Consider the following 20872-nt stretch of genomic DNA (forward strand, 5'->3'; position numbering starts at 1 on the left):
ATATGTATTATTATTTTGAAATGATATCGACAATTACATCAAATTTTTCTCATTCTTAATGATTCCGTATAAATAATAAAGCGTGGTGAAATTTTTAAATACAACTAATTAATATATTAAACGATATATTCTATGTAGATTGGTGGTTTGGAGATTTCAATACGTGATAAAGAAACATCCGAATACAGCAATGAATCCCAGTCATTGAAGTTACTCCCATCCGAGTTGCTTGCTGAGAATAGCCAGATATAAAACAGATCTTTAAAATTCTTATTCGACAATATAAACATACATATATAAAAATGTATCGTATAAAAATGTATAATAAAACATAATTTGTTCATACACCTGTGGATATGCTACCTTGCGATTGTGACTCCGACAGGTGCCACCACCTTGCGGAATAATTTGCGTGACTCTAGTTACTGAATTTTAGTGATGCATCAAACAGAAATAAGTAGGATATTTTCCACAAAAACTCTTGTTATGCTGGAATAATTTCATTCGAAATTATTTTTTATTTGCTTTATTTATCGGAAAGATCGAGATATTTTTGTTTAGTAGTCTTTCATTTTGTTTAAGATATATTATTTAGGTTATAAAGGAATTTGTGCAGTGCGGGGCCCGTGGATGGATAGATACATGCTTATATCCATCACAATCGTGTGTTCCAAGTTCCAACGGTCTCGGAAAGCGCTTGTGTCGAGCTGCGAAAAGAAGGGGTTTTTCATGTTAGTTCAGTGAGCTCACGCGCGTCGAAGAACAATCGTCGACAACGGTACGATCCGGAAATCTTCGACAACCAAAAATGGCGTTTCTCGCATAGTATATCGGCACATTAAAGTCCATCCTAATTTTATCAACGAGTGGAGCAAGCTGTTTCAAAGGAAAGTCGTGTAAATCAAGGAATAGCGTTCCTTCGGAACGGTTCCATGAGATTTCGTGTTCAGGAAGTTGCTTCGCAGTATAACGACGTAAATATCAGTTCGCATACCAAACGTTCTTACTTTCTTACGTCTTCGGTTGTGCGAGTGAACGCATAAAACAATTTACATTTATAATATTTATTTCGACGATGCGACCTTCGTTGCTAACGATCAAAATTTGTGCATAATTTCGGAATTATCCTTTTGCGTATTCTTTGAATAAACCTACTCCAAATCGCGCTCTTTCAACGAAGATTCCGATTGGTCACTTCATTGACTATTGACCAATCGACGAATGCTCTTCTTGCAAAGTCTACACGATTTACGTACACATATTCTAGAAACTAAATTATCTATTATCTTACGTTAGAACGACTTCCATCGATCATAAGCAATTATCCTGTTAAGTCGTTTAGAACCACGTCTGTTAGCGCCTGTCAAATCTTAATTAACATTGTGGAATATGCCAAAGATCGAGTGATCGACAATACAAAAATTCGGCAAGGTAAATCTGGTGAAGCTGCAAGGAAAGCAAGTAAATTTCGTATACATCAGCTCTGTAGGTGCAAGTCTGTAACGTTGATATCTATCTGTGCTCTATTAAAGTTTCCCACGAAACAGTGAAAGAACTTGTTTTTTTTATTCTTGTGATTAACTAATTTCTCGTAATACGTTCTTACAACGTTAGTATAAAATATCATACATAGTTGTTTCGAATATTAAAAGTGTATTTTTGTTCTTGCTGGTTTTACATTTATTTTCGCTATTTACGTTATATCTCGAAATCGAATTTTGAAATCGAACATTACACGATAAACGGACGATACCACGAGAGAATTCGATTCTATCTTGGACGTAATGTTCGATAGCATCGTTGGTCGAAGTTTACTTGGTTCAACGTAAAATTTTTACGTACTTACGCAAGCTTCACCGGTCGGACAAGGTTTTGAGAGAACAGTGATGTCATAACATAGTGTAGCGTAACGAAGCAATTCCTTCGGCACGTGCAATTGATGTCACATTACTATAAGTATCGTATTAGTAATTTGATCAGTAATAGGTTGATTTTTGATGAGACGTCTTTCTCAGATAAAGAACACGAGAACAGAATGGCTGAACTGCAATATTATTTCTACGCTTTCTTGTTTCCTTTCTCTTGTCTGTAACCGTAAGAGATTTAATGAATGCAAATAATGAAGTAGCGGAGCGCTGGATTTTCATTTTAACGGATATAAACTACATAAGATGCATCGATGATTAGAAACATAGCAGTGTACCGACACTTACTTTCACCATAAGATATATTTTAACGAACTCGCGGGGCAGCAGTATCGCGCGATCAATCGAATCTTTTACTGATTTTGGGAAGTCAATAAATTATTATATCGTACTCAAGAAATTTCGATATTGCTATTAATCTCTCGCCCTGAATATATTAAATCACTAGATTTATAATTCGCGTTTAATTATCTCGAAATATTATTTTTTAATTAACAGTATTATATCAGTAGTAATAATTGTACGGTATAATTTGTTGAATACACAGTAGGAACAAAAATGGAATCGACCGAACAATTACGACCAGAAGAATTAGTGGGTCTCGTAGCCCGGTCTGCCGAGGGTACGGCAGCGAAAGGAATGCCTATCAAAGGACACGAAGATCTCTGGGTGGAAATTCAAGCGAACACTTTCCGAAATTGGGTGAACGAACACTTAAAACACGCGGTCGATGCTGCAAATGGTCCTGTGATCGATCTCGTTGAAGATTTTCGCGATGGTACACGACTCTGCGCTCTTGTCGAGGTACTTACCAAACGACGTTTGCCTCGATGGAATCCTAGACCGGCTAATCAACATCATCATTTAGAAAATGTTTCAACAGCTCTTCAAGCTATCGAGGCTGACGGTGTGAAACTCGTCAACATCGGTGAGTTAAATTCGCTGTTACACTAATTCCTCACTTATAGAACACGATACAAATGTTATACCAACTATATATATGTATACGATTACTGTAGCAAAGAACGCGTCACATTATTTAATAATCGCTTTTCCATTCTAGTACTTCTCCTAGATGATTTATGTATAATTACACACATGATTCCTTGATTTGCTCGATTTACATAATTATATGCTTTTGGTCGATCAATTATGTAATTTCTTTCTTGCTGACTGGTTCCGAGGAACATCGAATGCGCTACATAAACTACAGATTATTTTCTTCGATAAAACATCAAGCAATTAAAATGTTCGGAATCATATATATATAAAGAGAAGCTCTCTCGGTGGTCAGTGGCAAAATGCACAAACCCATGGCTTGTATGCGCTATGCTATGAGTCACATCACGATAAGCGTAATAGTTAAATGTGGAACATCGTCACAAATGTATTTTGTATAAACTTATATATACATGTAAATCCATACATCACATTTTTTAATAATATTTTTCGAAATTAATGTTTTAACAGTGCTACGACGATAACATTCGTGCATAATTAAACTTATCTTTCGAAATAAAAAATACAATTGCGACGACGTTGCTTGCAAATCAAACTTCGAGGTCATTGCCTTTCTGGTGTTCTATCGGCGCCTACGAGATCATGGTCTAGCACCATTACAATTACGCTTCATGTGTGTATCCAGCAGCTAATATAATTTCTAGCGCGTAAGTGCCTTGTTAAGTGTATTTAACGCCTGAAGAAACTTTTATAATATTTTAACAATACTTACTTACACTCAATGATGGCAGGGTTAGTAATATTGAACCTCGGTTACGGTAACGATCAACTTTATCTGTATAGTTTCTTTAACAGAAATTTAAATAACTTAAATAATTTTAACCTTACACTTGTTCTCTGTAGGTAACGTAGATATCGTCAATGGAAATTTGAAACTGATCCTTGGTCTAATATGGTCGCTCATTGTAAGGTACCAAATAGGCAAGTCCAAGTTCCCACCAAGGAAACTTATGCTTGCATGGCTCAAGGTCAGTACATATATGTAATTACACCAGTAACTTTGCGTACATTTACTCTTATATATTTTGAGTTACATACTGATAGGAAAACTTTGTAAGTCTTACGAGCTAAAGGGTGTTTTTCTTTATCAACATATAAACATTTTACAGACGGTCTTGCCAGAATGTAGAGTCAATAACTTCACTACAGATTGGAATTCAGGCGTATATCTGAGTGCGTTGCTTGATTATTGTCAACCAGGTCTATTTCCTCATTGGCGTCGGCTCGATCCTAACGACAGGTATACGATTGCAGAATCTTAACTTTTTTATAATTACTTTACAAATTACAAGTTAGAAATTTCATAAGAAATGTTATACTTATAGCGTGTATAACTGTCGAAAAGCTATGGAGATTTCAAAACGTGAATTCGATATACCTATGGTGTTGGAACCAGAGTATCTTGCGTCTCCATATTTGGACGAATTATCGGGAATGACCTATTTATCATACTTCATGAAGGAAGGTTCGCCAGGTTTTCATGCAACATTACGATGGGTTAACTCACAATTATCTCATCATCCAGTACAAAATTTTACGGTGAGTGAGTACTTGTTACATCGATGTGAGATCACGCTACGAACATTTTTCTATTTTCGAATCATTTCTTACAGACCGATTGGAACGACGGCAGAACTTTATGTAGCATTGTTAGAAACTTGGGTGGACCAGCTCCTGTTTACGATAAAATCGATACCGATCCTTCTGCTTGGGAACATAATATACAGATGGGTAAATAGCATTTATGTGTAGTTATGTGTACTTTTTCACTTTATCGTGCAAAGCACTATGTTTACTTTATATATTCTTCAAAAGGTATTGACGGAGGCAAAAAACTAGGCGTGGAGCCTATTCTCAAGGCAAAAGACATGGCAGATCAAAACGTAGAACATTTAGGCGTTATGGCGTATGCGGCAAACTTTCAATGGGTAAAGCCTCGCCCTCAAGCGAGCAAACAAATTGTCGTTCACATTGATAGCACTTCCGCTAGAGTGCAACAGCCGGTTAGTTCGTTAATTATTACCTAAGAACTTATTTGCGTTCGTTCTTCCAAGTATATCGTTATATGTATTGAGAAAATGTAACAGCGATTATAATCGTTGCTTTTAGGCGCATTTCAAATTAGAGATTCTTACCAAAGAAGTAAATACAAGAGAAGTACGCGGTGAAGTGATAAATCCGAGCGGACGGATAGAATGTAGACTCACGTGGAACGGAATTCATGGGAAAGGAACCTTCGTACCTACTGAAGTCGGAATGCATAAGGTTTGACTCGATAATTCTAAACACATTACACGTTGAGCATATTATACGAGCAATTAATATCCCAAGTTCATTATTGTTTGCGTTACAGTTAATGGTATATAACGATGGAGAATTAGTAGATGGATGTCCTTATTACTTTAGAGTTTTACCTCCCTTAACCAAAATTAAATCGCCTGGTATGGATCCGTGCGCGATAGGATCTATCGTCGAAGTTCTAGTCAACAGTTACGGTAAATATTTCATATGAAATAAACGAGAAATTATATTAAATTACTTATATTTATAAAATAAATAAATTTCAGGAACTAGTCATGATGGCATTGATGTGACTGCGTGGTCCCCCACTGGAAGATCTCTGTCGTGTCCTGTCAAAGAGAATGACGGAGTTCATACTGCGACATTCCAACCTGACGAGACAGGAGAATGGAGTATCGCGATAACTCACAAAGGAAATCACATACAAGGTGGACCATTTACATGCTTTGTATTTGATCCTAATGGAGTAAAGGTACATCTGTTTTTATATTGTATATTTTCATATTCATTTTATCGAATATCGATGATATTCAGTGAATATTTCTAGCTACTGGATACGGAAGGTGCTTTGCCAAGACAACCATTTTCATTTACCGTCGATGCAACAGGAACCGGAGGTCTTGGCGATGTAATAATAGATTTAGTCCATGATAAACAGTCCGTTCCTTTCAGAGTGGAAAATCTTGGACACATGCAATACCAAGTTTCATTCGTCCCATCAGAATCTGGAAAGTACAGAGTTTACGTATATTTCAATGGTTCCGATGTTCGAGGTTCTCCATTTTCTATTCGAGTGGGAACTCAAAAAGGATCGAAAAGATCAAAAGAATCTAGTCTCGAAAGATCTAAATTATCGTCGTTGGAAAGACGAATGAACGGTTTGAACGTTTCGGTTGGAACTGATCGATCGAGTCCTGTACAGCAGAAAACTTATTCTTCGCCTACGTACAAATTACCCAGCCCGACTCAACGAGTACGCGAATACTCTCCCGTACGGCAAACTACCTCCACTTATAAGACATCGAATAATTATTCGTTGGAAAATTCTAGCTCGACATACCATACGTCAACTTCTTTTAATCATACTCGATCTCCAAATCATAGTCCTGTTTCACGAAATCTTCATAGTCCATCTATGGTTAAAGATACGAAAGAAATTTACTCTACTACTACATACAATCATTCGAGATCTCCGACTGTACAAAGTCCTAGTTTTATGAAAGAATCGAAAGACGTTTATACATCCAATACGATAAGTAGATCACGCTCTCCAAATCCAAGTCCGACTCTACACGATCCAAGATATTCGCCAGTTATTAAAGAATCTCGAGAAATTTACAGCTCAGGATCGTTAAAGCGATCTCGGTCACCGAACCGAAGTCCAATGACATATCGTAGCGCGACTCAGAGTCCTATCAATAGAAGTTTCAGTCCAAGAAATAACGAAAGAGACAATGGTTATAATAGGAAAGATTCTATAGATAATGGAACGGTTGATACAAGTAGCAACGTTAGAGTATCATCGATGGTAGGGGGAACATCTAGAAGAGATTCGTGGGATGCTATAGAGAAAACAAAATCTTTGCTGTCTTACGGTAGTTTGGAATCTCTTGCTAATCTAACCAACAATTCTGCTACAGCTGAAAATACGAATAGCCCAAATTACTTCAATAACAATTACAAGAATACTCAAGGTTATAATTCAAAGAATATTTCGCATACTCACAATAGTTCCTCAAATTTTATGTCCACTCAGAAACTTTCAACTTCGGAGTACAACATATCTCAAAAATATAACAATGAAAGTCATAATACTCGCACCCAAACGCATGGAATTCTTAAAAACAAAAATAATAATTATTACAAAAGTGCGGATACCACAGATGGAATTACCGAACGGTATATTAATAGTGGAATCTCTACTAGTTCGTCAACGCAAGCTAGGGATTACGAACTTGCAAGTGGAAGTGCGCTTGAAACATTGCCGATCCATAGACCGGCTACTTTTATCATAGATCAAAGTATAGATCCGGATAAAGTTACCGTTAGTGTTTCTGGTAAGATTTTTATTATATTATATTACTAGTACAACATATCGTATATTTTTCAATATAATTTATCCGATTTTAGGCCCAAATGGTAAAATAATCCCAGTACAGAAATCAACTATCCGAGGTTTAACGTATACAATAACCGCCGAAGAAGTTGGAGAACATATCATTCAAATTTTAGTAAATGGCCAACATATCCAAGGCTCACCGTTCAGGTTTGTATTTACCGAAATTACTAATAAAGATATAATCACATAAAAAATTTAATCTTTCATTATCTCAGATCGCAAGCATACAATGCACGTGGTATTCAGATTGGGAACATTCCGAATGGCATTGTTAATCAGCCAGTAGAATTTGAAAGTATGTATTTAAAAACATATATTATACAAAATAAAGGATATTAATGCAAATTTATGTGTATTGTCCTGTATATTTCAAATTTATAGTTGACGGATCTAATGCTGGATCTGGAAATCTAGAGATCCTCGTGAATGGTGGTCACGTAACTAGCTTTGTCAGAGCATTAGGTAGTCAACGATTCCTGGCATCATTTGTACCCCATGAAGCTGTTGTACACCTTGTGGAGATGACATTCAATGGAGAAGTAGTCCCTGGTAAGTCACTTTTTATTCGATATTTATACAATAAAAATCCGTTGCATTCCTACGATATAATAATTTAGTAAATTAAACTGAATGTAGTAGGAAATAAAATTTTAAACATTTTCAAGTTTAAAATATTTAACTTTAAGAAGATCTTTTAGACAATGATAATGTTATTTCTATTTCCTGGGTGAACGATTTTCCTCTCAAACTGCCTTAATGTATCAATCTTCTAATAGTAAAAGTGATTCATAACTTCCTATATTTCTACAAAGAAAATAATTAAATAGAGATGGTATTACTTGAGAATTGAATCTCTCTATTCGGTAAAAGGAGTTACCAAATAATGTTGTGCAATGCATAATATTTAACGAAAATGTTTTCTTACATTGTAAGAGTATAATCAGTACTATTTATTAAATTTCCTATATTTATGTGCGGTATTATGTTTAAATTTTGTACGAAAATTACATTTAATAATCTGCATGTCTTACGTTATTTCACTTTTTTCGAGTACGTTTATGCATATACATATATATACTGTCCGAGTCAACAGGTCATTGATCAGGTCATTGACTTGCGATTTCACGCATCCACGTGATGTTCCACTGACATATATACAACGTCATCATTTCCTTTCTTTCTTCAATTTTTTCCTTTCATTTATTAACTAAGCAAAATGAATAATATCCCTATTTAAATAAAAATATATTACTTTTTTTGTACAATATCATACGATTATACAATGTTTAGGTATTTCAGGAATTTATCTTATTTTTTGGCACGATCTTATAATAGTTTAGAATATTATTTACTATGACAGATTATGAAAGTAAAATTTGAAAGAATTTGTGCTACGCTACTGCACATCTACGAAGGATATTATTAACGATATAAAAAAATGCATTTTGCAACGGTAATTATACATTGCACGTGACCTACAACGCTGTAAAGAAGTTCGTTGGTGTACAGTTTTCCAATTGTTCCGAACATTAAGATAACTCAAAGATGTCATTTCTGGTTTTTTAGAGAAAATATGTTTAACATGAAAAAATCAGGAAAAATTAAATATTCCGATGGCCTAGATTTTATCGTACAGTCTATGTCGTATAATATTTGTCGATAAATTACATTTAACAAATTCTTTTATATATATAACGCTAATGCTTTTCAAGTAGCATTTATTAGATAAAGTTTGTATAATATTTTTGTAATATTCAATCTTGTATAATATCGTTAATTGAAAAAGAATATCATGGAGAGAAGGAAATCGTAGGTGTGGTCACTAAAGTCTTTATATGCTTGTAGACGTATTTGGTTACGAACGAGGATAGTCGATCTCTGCCTACATAGAGGTAAACGTAATTCGTGTAACTGCACATACTATAATGATGATTACGATGATACTTAGGATTTTCTATCGAGGTTCAATGTTAATATGTAAATATATCAATATGCCATAATATATAGCTACTATTGAGACAAAATGTATTGGATAATGACCTGGATATCTTTTTACTTTCTTGACACGTTTAAATAATGAGTATTTTTTAGTTATATTTCTAATAATAGTAGTCTATATAACTATGAAGAACAGCTGTTCTTATGCGACCATTTGTAAAGCCAAATATGTCCCGCGCCGTTATTATTTACCATGAAAGAAATGTTTGCGGTTGTTTCTATTCTAACGCACCACGCAGAATAACTTATGGTTTGACGACATGTGGAATGCGTCTTACATATATTTTTCAATTTCTTTATTTCAATTGCTTTCTCTTCCCGCTGTTTCGTGCTATTTTAATTCGATTTCCCTAATTTGAATTTATTTCTTAGTTATTTCCGAAATATTGTAAAAACATATCTATCGATTGTAATTAGAAATACGTATGTGTTAAGAATTTATCTAGATATATCTACATATTAAAAAAATATATATACATACTTGCAACGTACCTATATACACAAGTACAATTTCTAAATGCAAGTGATGCGCAAATTACCGTAACGCTCGGTTAGAATATGTACTAACCATGAAAATTTCAATTATGTATTAATTACATCGCTACAGAAGAATTTATTGCGTTTATAGGATGGAAATTACGATACTGTGTTTATATAACATCATTGCTTTCATGCCAAATTATGTATTCTTACATTACGTATAATTAATTCCAAATTATTATTGCATAAGTGATGTAACATTCATTATGATATTAGATTTACAAACTAGATTTGTTTTTCTAGATTTTTTTTTCGTTAATTGTATTTAAATCAATAGATAACAATTTAAGAGATATTTTTGAAAATATTGAAACGAGTTTTCTTCCGTATGACCCGTTATGTCGGGGAATGCAGCGAATCATGAACCACAGTCTCTTCGACATAACTCCTGGCATTAAGAATGTAGCGCAAGACAATTCGGAACGAAAGGAAAGCAGGAAATCGTGTAGTACATATCGAACGCTTTTTAATTGCCCTTTTTACTTTTCATATATATAAAAAAACATTACTGGTCTTATTCTTTTTACATTAACAGACTTCAAAAGTATAAGACGTACTTAACATAAAATGTCACAAACACTGGCGAATTCACTTCCAAACTGCCCTATTATTAAAAAGATATATCAAATTTATTATGTCAAATTGGAATCTCCTCGCATGATTGGTTATAAAAGATGGCAACGCCAAATTGCTAATAAAGATAAAGCTCTGGTTTTCCGACTCTCTCTCAAGGAAAAACCGAACGAACTCGATCGTCACGAAATTCCAATACATGAAAGCTATATTTCCTTTATACATCCAAGTATTGTGTTGTGATATTCGTTTAATGTAGTAGAAAAAATGTGATTATTAAATAGAATCGCGATACATGGAAGATTACACATTTGTTTCGTTTGTGTCGAATAATGATAATCATTACTCTCGTCTAATCGTTAATTATACAGTCACACTTTTTCCATAGTTATTTTAAAGTAATTTCGTATTGAATGCAAATCGTGAAATTTCTATTTGCGGCCGACCTTAAAGTATCGAAATACGCAGATCAGGTATCCTATGAACGTGTACTGTAGTACATACATAATATACTGTAGCCGGTCGAACGAGCAAGAAACGGATGGGAGAACATACTCGTATCGTGTTCATTAAAAACCCTACTCTGATTTATATCACAAAGTTAATTTTCAGTTAAAATAGTTTCTTTTTCTTAATAAAAAATCATCGTATAAAGAGGAAAAGATTATAAAATCCGAAATGAAAGTAAATGTGGAATAAAATAGATACAGGGGGAAAAGTATGAAAGAGGATTGTTGAATGTATACCAAGAAAAGCACGGCCCTGGTTTTGGGCCTAAGCAGCAACCCAGTAGTAGCAGCAGCTACACCCGTCTCGTCGCTTGACTCTGAGTCTGTCTCGATTCTGAGTCGCGACCTGCTGACGTTTCTTCATCAAGAAATTAAAGCTATAAAGTTCTCTGACTTCTCGATCATTCTATCTTTTTTCTATTTTTCGCCTTTGTAGTTTTCAAATGATATCAAAATGGATTTCCAACGGAATCATTCGCAATTAGTGTTCAACAAAGATGGAATGATCATAATCGAATTAGTGCGCGAGCGATTGTGAAAATACTCAATATCTGTTCGTGCTTATGGCCGAGATCGAAGTGTATTCCATGATGGAACCGTATTATTGACCGATAGATTCGATTTGTGTGTTCCGATTTCCTATTTTGACGTTTAGTACCCTTATAACGTAATTCAATTCTACCCTTTCTCCCTTAAGCTTTTCAGCATTTTTCAGGTCTCTTAGTTTAATATTAAAAGTAGTAAAGGTAATTTGGTTTCTTGTATCTTCGTACAATTACCGTAAATGTCAAATTTTCTCATGTCAAATTCGAATAAATATAATCCTAACGATTTTCCCGCGATAATTATGAAATCTATTTTCTTCTGTGCTTTACGTTACGATTCTTCTTATACTAACTATAAAGGTTAGAAAGGACGTGATTGGAGTTACATAGTGTTGCCAGAAAATTAAAATTTTACTCAAAGTGATGCAGTGTCATGTATAGATTCTTCTATTATTTCTAACAAATTCATGTTGTATATTGAAACAATAATCAATTAAAGATTGTTACTATATACGTGTGTGTGTGTGTGTGTGTGTGTGTATTTTTGCAATTTTATATATACAATTAATATCTGATAAAATTATAAATTTACAGGATCACCCTGGCGTGTGGGCATTATGCCAGCCCCAAAAATGTCAGTGATTGGGGATTCCATAAGATTGGTCCCTGCTGGTAGTCCAGCACTTTTTGAACTTTCTGCTCTTGGCTTTAATAGTAATGAAATTGATGTACAAATTATAAGTACGTATCTAAAATTAAGTATATTATAGATTTGATATTATATTTATTAATTACTTCTTATAATAAATATATAATAATTATTTCTAGCACCTTCTAAGAGACATGTACCAGCAAAAATTGATGAAGAGTCAGGAAGACCAGGAGAATTTCGCGTTGAATTCACTCCAATAGAAGTAGGCAGTCATCTTGTAGAAGTAACCATCGCTGGACAAAAGCTACCGGCAGGACCATTGGTTGCTAAGGTGTACAACAGCAGTTTGATACAAGTTACCGATGTACCCAGTGCTGTTGTTGGGCATGCCTGTCAATTTAGAGGTAACTAAAGATAATGAATTATAGAAGAAAAAATATAATACATGCCAATCATCTATATCCTTTGTTAATTTTATAGTTGATGCTAGTGCGGCTGGTGAAGGACAACTTGAAATTTCTATCAATGAAGGAGAAGTACCCAATCATGTCCAAGTAGTAGGGGGAGGACGTTGTCTTGTTTCTTTTACACCAGAAATTGCTAAATCACATTACATTGATATAAAATTTAATGGAGAAGCAGTGAAAGGATGTCCTTTTATTTGTAATGTATCTGATACCAGTAGAGTAACTTTAAGTTTAAATCACCTGGAATTAATTCCAGTAGATCAACCTGCTAGTTTTCATATGGGGGTTGATGGTAGTGGCAGTGCAGAGCTTGCAGTTTCTGTAAGAGGTCAGTAAGAATATCATGTTATAAATTTCCCAGTACTATTTTATGTGATACTAGAAAAGTGTATTCTTTTTAGGACCAAATAGTGAATTGCCTGTGAAAGTAACTGGAGATATAAAAAGTGGTTTTACCGCAGAATTTATTCCAAGAGACGTTGGTGTTCATTCGATTAGTGTTGAATATAACGGTCATCCTGTAAATGGCACACCATTTTTAGCTAAAGCATTTAATGCAGATAAAGTATTAATTGGCCCAGTAGCTAGGGGTAGTGTTGGTCAACCTACACATTTCACTGGTATGTAGAAAAGATATTTAAAAATTATTTCTGTTCAATTTTCGATTTTTTGTTACAATTCTTTACAAAATATTTATTGCTTTGATAGTTGATGCAAGTCAAGCTGGTGAAGGAAATTTAGAAATTACGATATCAGCTCGCAGTCAGAACATACCTACTCAAGTCACCCCACAAGGAAATGCTCGGTTTTCAGTTAGTTTCGTACCATTCGAGGCGTGCGAACACATAATTAATATAGCCTTCAATAAACGAACAGTACCAGGCTGCCCGATTGTAACTCGGGTAGGTGGTGATAGTCATGTAACTGTGAGTGGGCAGGCATTAAGCAGTGCTGGACTAGGACGACAAAGTTATCTTACCGTTAGTAATGTTGCCGGTAGCTTAGAAGATTTAGAAGTTAACGTTGAAGGTATGTCTATCTCTCTCTCATTGTCATTGACATTGACATTTCCTACTGTAAATGTATATTAATACGTGTATCCTGCATGTATATCTTTCAGTTCAAAGTTGTATCTTTACTGTTATCACACAAATGTCACAATTTTCACAGCAACATCATACCCTACGATATTCCTTTATTGTTTCAATTCAGTATTATAAGATTTTTGCAAATGTTGCACAGTGGTTTGCCGACAACCGAAAGTATATATATATATATATATATATAAGCACCTTCCATGTTGTATTTATCACTTTCATTATAAATTTTTGACTGTTTGTTACATTTGTTAGTAATATTCATATAATGAATATCTTGTCTGTTAATTATGGTAGAAACTTGCACGAAGTTCTGCCTCTGTGTTGTCTATCTTGTTAATCTCTAGCTTGAGAGCAATTCTCTCTCTGTTGCAGGTCGGCCAGCTTTCAGACTACGACATTACTAGACTTCTCAAACACAACTAATCTCATTTTTATTTTAGTAATGGATTATATGAAATAACTGGTGGTGGGTTTTTTATTTAACATATACTCTAGAAATATTGTATTGAGATAGTTCATTATCTTGTCTCCATGTTCTTTGCCACTAGTTACCACTTTAGAATATTATAAAGGCGTCGGTTTTACCTTAATATTCGATTGTTAAAGCAGTGACTAACACTTCCCAATTTTACTGTTAACTACTAAATCAGAGTAAGCGTGACAGCCATTTTCATGGTGCTATATATATGTTGTTAATTTTATCTTTATCATAGACTTTGAATGTGAAACCTGTATTGCTTTAGCCAATGTGCCAACATGATCATTTATTTGAGTAGTACTTAGCTATTAAGTATAATATCAACAATGCAAAAATCGATCTCTAATCTATTTCTTAAATTTTCATACATTTTGCTTGAGTTACTTGTTTTATATAACTTTGCAGTATCTAATATAAACTAACTATAAATTTGAATTCAATTACCAAGCGATACAAGCAAACTAATACCTTATTGAATTTTTATTTAAAAAGTTCCAGTAATTAGTTCTTTCATGATAACATGTCTGTGTATATATACATATATCGCTTTCTTTAGACAATGCTTATCATAATTAAATACCTTAACATCAGAAAAGAACTTGATAAACTCGCATAAACGCTCCACTGTTCACTTTTGGTATCCATGTGATCCACCCTAGTAGTTGGCTGACTAAATTGTATTAAACAACTAACCGGCGGACTTGATAGGACCCAATGGACAGGCTGTACCCGCTCAAGTCACTGACAACAAAGATACAACGTGCAGCGTAGCATTTACGCCAAGAGTAGTCGGAGAACATAGAATTTCAGTAAGCCATCGGAATGTTCCCGTGATTGGTAGTCCATTTAGCTGCAAAGTGTATGACGTGACTGCTATCAAAGTGAAGGATTCTAAACATGGTGTTATTGGAATGCCTGTAACTTTCTTAGGTATTGTTGCTATAGTTAATAATATATTAAAATCTATTATATATTACATATATCGAGAATTATTTGTTGATTTTCTTCTTTCTCGTTTTAGTTGAAACAAGTCAGGCAGGTCCAGGAAACCTTGAAGTGACGGTAAACGGTGGTCGCGTACCTACATCTGCTCAAGCTCAAGGTCCTCATACGTATGCAATATCGTTCACACCTCGGGAACCAATTGTACATACTGTGGATTTAAGGTTTAATGGAGAGGATGTACCTGGCAGTCCCTTTAGTTGCCAGGTATAATAATTATTTCATTTTTTTGCTCTTGTAATATTATTACGTATTTCTATTTATTATAGTTGTTTATTAAATATAATTAACTAATTATTAAATATAATTATTAAAAATAATTAACTTCTTCGAAATGTCAGGTAAGCGACACGGCGAAAGTAATAATAACTGAAGGACTTGAAAAAGTGTCTGTGAATCGTTTAACAACGTTTACAATAGAGGCAGATTCCTCATTAGGAACTCCTACTGTAGAAGTTCTCTCACCAACTAGAGAAAGTCTACCAATTCATGTCAAACAAAGTAGCCACGGATGTTATACTGCAGGATTCACACCTAAAGATGTTGGTATGTGAACGAATATGAAATGATGGTAGTGGAAAGAATATCTAAAAGAAAGTACATAAAATTTATAGGTGATCATAGCGTTGAAGTAAAAATAAATGGATTGCATGTGGAAGGTAGTCCATTCTTAGTAAAAGCTTACAATGCTGATAAAGTAAAAGTAACAGATATAAATAGTGGTGTTGTTGGTAAACCGGTCTTCTTTAGCAGTAAGTGTGATATCTTCTTATTTCACTTCGTATATTTCATACATTAATTATATCTATACACGCATGTTTAATTTTAGTCAATGCTAGTCAAGCTGGTGCTGGCAATCTTGAAATTATTGTTGCTGTAAATGGTAAGAATGTGCCAAATTACGTGCAAAGCGAAGGAAATGCAAAGTTCAGAGTTAATTTCAAACCACAAGAAGCTGCTGTACACAGTCTTAGTGTTCGCTTTAATGGAGAACCTGTCCCAGGTATATATAATGAATCCAAATACATGACAGTTATGTATTAGGTGCATCAGACTAAAATTTAATGTTTTATGTTTAGGCTCACCATTCAGCTGTAAAGTAGTTGGTGCAGGCCAAGCCATAATTACAGGTCACAATTTAAAAATGGGAGCTGTAAAGCAATTAATTTCCTTTATTATAGATCCACAAGCTCCTTCGACAAATTGTGATGTAATTGTAACACCACCATCAAACATATCGCTTCCTATTACAATAGAACCTATAGATGGAAAATATAATATCAGCTTCGTGCCCATGGAAGTGGGCAGACATAATATCAGCATATTAGTGGACAGTGAACACGTGAAAAGCTCTCCATTTGCTTGCAATGTTTATGATGTTACAAAGGTAATCTATTTAAATTGTCGCAAAATATCGTTTATTTGGACGAGTTATCTCACTAAAAATTCATGCAGGTACACGTATCAGGTCTTTCTGAAGCATTATTAGGACAAGCAACGACATTTACTGTTGATGCAGCAGAAGCTGGTGAGGGGACATTGGAATTAGTAGTGAGCACGGACAATAACACAGTTAAGGCCGAAGTAGTTGCTTGTGCTCGTGGATTATACGATGTAACATTCGTTCCACAAACTACTAGTACTCATTATGTCAATATTAGTTTCAACGATGATAATGTACCAGGTTAATAAATCTTTTTCTTTTCATCAGATTTTAATTAATATTTATTGAAAGATTAGTAATTTTATATGTCGTCCGATAGGGAGTCCGTTCAAATGTCCAGTGATTAGTACAATGTTAGATGGACCATCTATGATTCGTGTTGGGAATACAGCATATATGGACTTAGAAATGCCAGGATTAGAGGGGCCTGTATCTGCAGAGGTTACAGGTAAACTTATGTTTCATATAATAATATTGTTATATAATGCATCCTGTAACATTATTATTCAACTGCGCGTCTGATATAGGCCCCGATGGTATAATTATTCCGTGCACATTGACGAAATTATCATCCAATTTATATCGAGTAGAAATTCGTACGCGACAGGTCGGTACCTACAGCGTAATATTCAGTGATGGTCACAAGATAATTAGTTCTCAGACACTTCAAGCTTTCGATCCTGGAAAAGTAACAATTAAGGAAGTGTCAGATGTAGTTTGTCATCGACCAGGAACCATAATAGGTATGAATATAATTTTATATTAAAATAGATATAAAATGTTTCTATCCTAAATAATTCTTTAAAATTCTCTAGTTGTTGCACCAAAAGAAGCCGGACCCGGAAAGTTGACGGTAAATGTACGCGCCGCTGGAGCTGATGTCGATAGCGTAGTTAGAGAAGGAGAAAATGGCCAATACGATATAATGTTTCATCCTACGCGAGCAGCTCCTCATAAAATCCACATAAAATATAACGAAGTTCATATATTGGGTACAGTATTTATTGTCCATTTTTATAGTTATCTGTTAATATTTTAGTTCATTTACATTATTCACTGTGTGATTTTTTGTTAGGAAGCCCATTGGATGTGACAGTTCGTGGTCCTACTGGAGGAAGAGAAGTAACTGCGACAGGATTAGGATTATACCAATCATGCGTTGGCAAAGTGACCTCATTTACTATCGAAACTTTAGGAAGTCCTGGGAAAGAATTTGATGTAGTAATTAGTGGACCACAAGGTAATGCAGTTCCAGTTCGATGTTATCAGCATCGAGATGGAAATTTACTCGCCGAGTTTACTACAAATACTGTCGGTATGTAATTTAAAAATGCAAGTAATAATACTAGTAATATTATTATACCTAATAGTTGAAATATTCTCATTTTACTAGGAACGTATAAGATTGATGTCTTACAAGGCACAAAGCCAGTTTTAGGTTCACCTTTTTTCTGCCAAGCTTTCGATATTTCCAAAGTGAAACTGCAAGAACTAGGACCAATGATAGTATCTGTACATGACCACATCGCCTTCAAAAGTATAATAATACAATTATAAATACATGCATATATTTTTTGTTTCGTAAAATAAAATAACATTCTTATTATAATTGTAATCATAAATTGTTATAGTAATAAAAACAGATGCTGGAATGGCGGATTTGGATGTAGTAGCAACAAGTCCACTAGGTCAGGAACTTCCGTTACAAGTTACTCCGCTCAACGATGGTGCGGAGATGGTTGAATTTTCTCCTAGCGTACCTGGTACATACATGATTAATATCACATATGGTAAGATCAATATACATACACTTTAAGTATACATTAAAACGTATAACTAATGTAAAAAGTACTTTAGAGAGATAAAGAAAATTATGTTTCTTTATTCAGGTGGGTGTCCTATACCAGACAGCCCATTAATATGTACAGTTGATGCAGCTGGTCAAGCTCGTGCAAAAGGAGAAGGTTTATTAAGCGGTCATGCCGACAAAACAGCACATTTTATTGTTACTGGCACCAGAAGTCCTCCAGCAGTTCAGGTACTTATCAAGAAGCGTAATATTTCATTTAACTCACATTCTACATGGGTATTATTATATTTTACAGTTTTATTCCTCTTTTTATCGCGCTTTATTACGATCTATTACCATACTTCTTTAGGTAGACGGCCCGGATAGCGTTTCGAAAGCGATAATCGAAGCCGGAGCTAATCCAGGTACCTGGAATGTGTCCTATGTCCCAACTGAAGTTGGGGTATTTGACATTAGAGTTGTTTCTGCTGGTCAACAACTTCCAGGATCTCCCTGGCATCCAAAAATCATAGATACACGGAATCTACGAGTAATTGGTAAATAACAATAGCCTTTATTATTGTTGCTATTATAAAAATAACATATTAATTTTTATAAATATTTTCTTTATTTTTCTAAGGTGGCTGGCCGGCTGTATGCGATGATGTTGGGCGATTAAAGTTACATCCATCAAATAAAATTAGTTTCGACACTGCTGAAGCTGGACCTGGTGAACTTACTGGAAAAATAGGAGATCATATGTTGTCTTTTGAAATGACTTCAAATAATAGACTGAAACTCATACCGCCAGAATTAAATGGTGGGGAACATCGTTTAGAAATATTATTTAACGGAATACCATTCCCAGGGGCTCCAAAATTAGCAATTGTTCAAGACGTAGAGGTATTTAACTGTTCAGAATTATGTTTGTACTATTATAACTGTAGCAAATTACTATTACTCTCTTATCTTTAGCCGCCTATACAAGACACAAGTCGAGTTTTGTTAAGGGGAAGAGGTTTAACATCAGCAAAGTGCGGAGAAGAAGTTAGTTTCACGATAGATGGTTCTCAAGCTGGCACAGGCACACCAAAAGTTCAGTTATTTTCACCAACCAGCGAACTTAATGTAATGTTACAACATTTAGGTAATTATATCTTTTATTTTTTATAACTAAGATCTTTTTGTATTACGTCATAATTTGTTGCCTAAATTATGTTTTTACGTATAGGTGACAGCGTTTATCGAGCAAGTTACATACCATTAACGCCTGATCCTCTTTTAATGACCGTGTCTTGGAATGGAAGACAGCTGAAAGGATGCCCTTTACAAATAAATGTAACGAGTGCAGCTGACGCGTCGCGAGTTATTTGTTCCGGAGATGGATTGAAACATGGTATAGTCGGTCAGGAAATAAGAAGTTTTATCGATACAAGACGTGCTGGGCCTGGTATGTATTGTACTTTATTATTTTTGTTATTTAATTGTGTGGACTAAATCTAAATATTTATTTATATTTAGGCGAATTAACGGCTCATTGCGTTGGTCCTCATAAAGTTGCTTATTGCGAATTATACGATCACGGTGATGCAACGTTTACATTGAACGTAAAACCTCAAGAAGCTGGACGTCATGCATTAACCATTAAATATGCCGGAGAACATGTCCCTGGCTCACCTTTTACGTTACGCGTTTCCGGTGCTCCAGATGCTTCAAAGGTACCGTAGGATCTACATTTTGATACGGAATGTTCTTATTTCTATTTGAAATGATACCCATGAACCAGAAAGATGAGTGACGAAAAATGTTTTTAATAATAGGTTCGAGTTTACGGGCCAGGTATAGAACACGGAGTATTAGCAACATTTCAGTCACGTTTTATTTGCGACACTCGTGGAGCCGGTGCCGGTCAATTAACGGTGAGGGTTCGTGGTCCTAAAGGAGCGTTTAGAGTAGAAATGCAGAGAGAGACTCAGAAGGATCGGATAATCTTATGTCGGTATGATCCAACGGAACCAGGTGATTATAGAGTCGAAGTTCGTTGGGCAGGCGTCCTTGTACCTGGTTCTCCATTTCCCGTTAAAATCGTCGACACTCAAGACGAATTGCTAATGTTGACGCAGGTAATCAGAATGATGAAAATATTCAAAACAAAAAAAATATCCAAACTATCCTTTTTCCATTGGTTTTAGAGTGGAGATAATTATTCAACAGGACATCATACTATTGCCTCATGGCGTGGATCACAAGCTATATTATAAATACATTGCGTATAAAGTTGTTATTATTTTATATGGACTAATAATATATTTTCATAATATATAACAATTCTGTAACTTATCTAAAATATATGCAGTAAAACAAATATTTTGACAACTGCTTTATTATATACAGTTTATTGTTTACACAA

At 34.7% G+C, this 20872-nt stretch overlaps 1 protein-coding gene and 2 long non-coding RNA genes across 9 annotated transcripts; 1 reads left to right on the forward strand and 2 right to left on the reverse strand.

The window, feature by feature from the left end:
- Window positions 1–498: 498 nt before the first annotated feature.
- Window positions 499–2338, reverse strand: LOC132908845 (uncharacterized). Of its 2 annotated transcripts, XR_009658428.1 has the most exons (4): window positions 2214–2338; window positions 1843–1950; window positions 1292–1446; window positions 499–707 (listed from the first exon to the last, which is right to left on the reverse strand). It is a non-coding gene; the product is annotated as an uncharacterized LOC132908845 (long non-coding RNA). The 2 variants fall into 2 exon arrangements; XR_009658427.1 differs by lacking the exon at window positions 2214–2338 and having other exon boundaries at window positions 1843–2178.
- LOC132908834 (filamin-A) lies at window positions 722–20827 on the forward strand. 5 transcript variants are annotated; one of them, XM_060963187.1, is made up of 40 exons: window positions 739–974; window positions 2476–2853; window positions 3789–3913; window positions 4055–4185; window positions 4271–4484; window positions 4559–4676; window positions 4761–4948; window positions 5055–5210; window positions 5299–5440; window positions 5513–5718; window positions 5794–7303; window positions 7377–7512; window positions 7581–7660; window positions 7747–7914; window positions 12125–12271; window positions 12359–12586; window positions 12663–12977; window positions 13051–13269; window positions 13358–13678; window positions 14936–15157; window positions 15249–15436; window positions 15571–15775; window positions 15844–15981; window positions 16059–16232; window positions 16309–16616; window positions 16685–16913; window positions 16993–17121; window positions 17201–17416; window positions 17489–17665; window positions 17749–17988; window positions 18067–18210; window positions 18305–18463; window positions 18563–18711; window positions 18833–19019; window positions 19103–19365; window positions 19438–19609; window positions 19694–19912; window positions 19984–20180; window positions 20283–20585; window positions 20655–20827. In XM_060963187.1, exons 2-40 carry the CDS (start codon window positions 2484–2486, stop codon window positions 20721–20723), a joined length of 8862 nt encoding a protein of 2953 aa, XP_060819170.1. In that variant the 5' UTR covers window positions 739–974; window positions 2476–2483; the 3' UTR covers window positions 20724–20827. The 5 variants fall into 5 exon arrangements, 4 of the variants coding, with proteins under 4 accessions (XP_060819170.1, XP_060819172.1, XP_060819171.1 ...); XM_060963189.1 differs by having other exon boundaries at window positions 741–974; window positions 7003–7303; XM_060963188.1 differs by lacking the exon at window positions 739–974 and adding an exon at window positions 1326–1431.
- LOC132908846 (uncharacterized) lies at window positions 7545–9579 on the reverse strand. Of its 2 annotated transcripts, XR_009658430.1 has the most exons (3): window positions 9406–9579; window positions 8397–8594; window positions 7545–8169 (listed from the first exon to the last, which is right to left on the reverse strand). It is a non-coding gene; the product is annotated as an uncharacterized LOC132908846 (long non-coding RNA). The 2 variants fall into 2 exon arrangements; XR_009658429.1 differs by lacking the exon at window positions 9406–9579 and having other exon boundaries at window positions 8397–8860.
- Window positions 20828–20872: the final 45 nt, after the last annotated feature.

The sequence above is a fragment of the Bombus pascuorum genome, chromosome 7 (assembly GCF_905332965.1).
Source record: "Bombus pascuorum chromosome 7, iyBomPasc1.1, whole genome shotgun sequence".
In the NCBI taxonomy this organism is placed as follows: Eukaryota; Metazoa; Arthropoda; class Insecta; order Hymenoptera; family Apidae; genus Bombus; species Bombus pascuorum.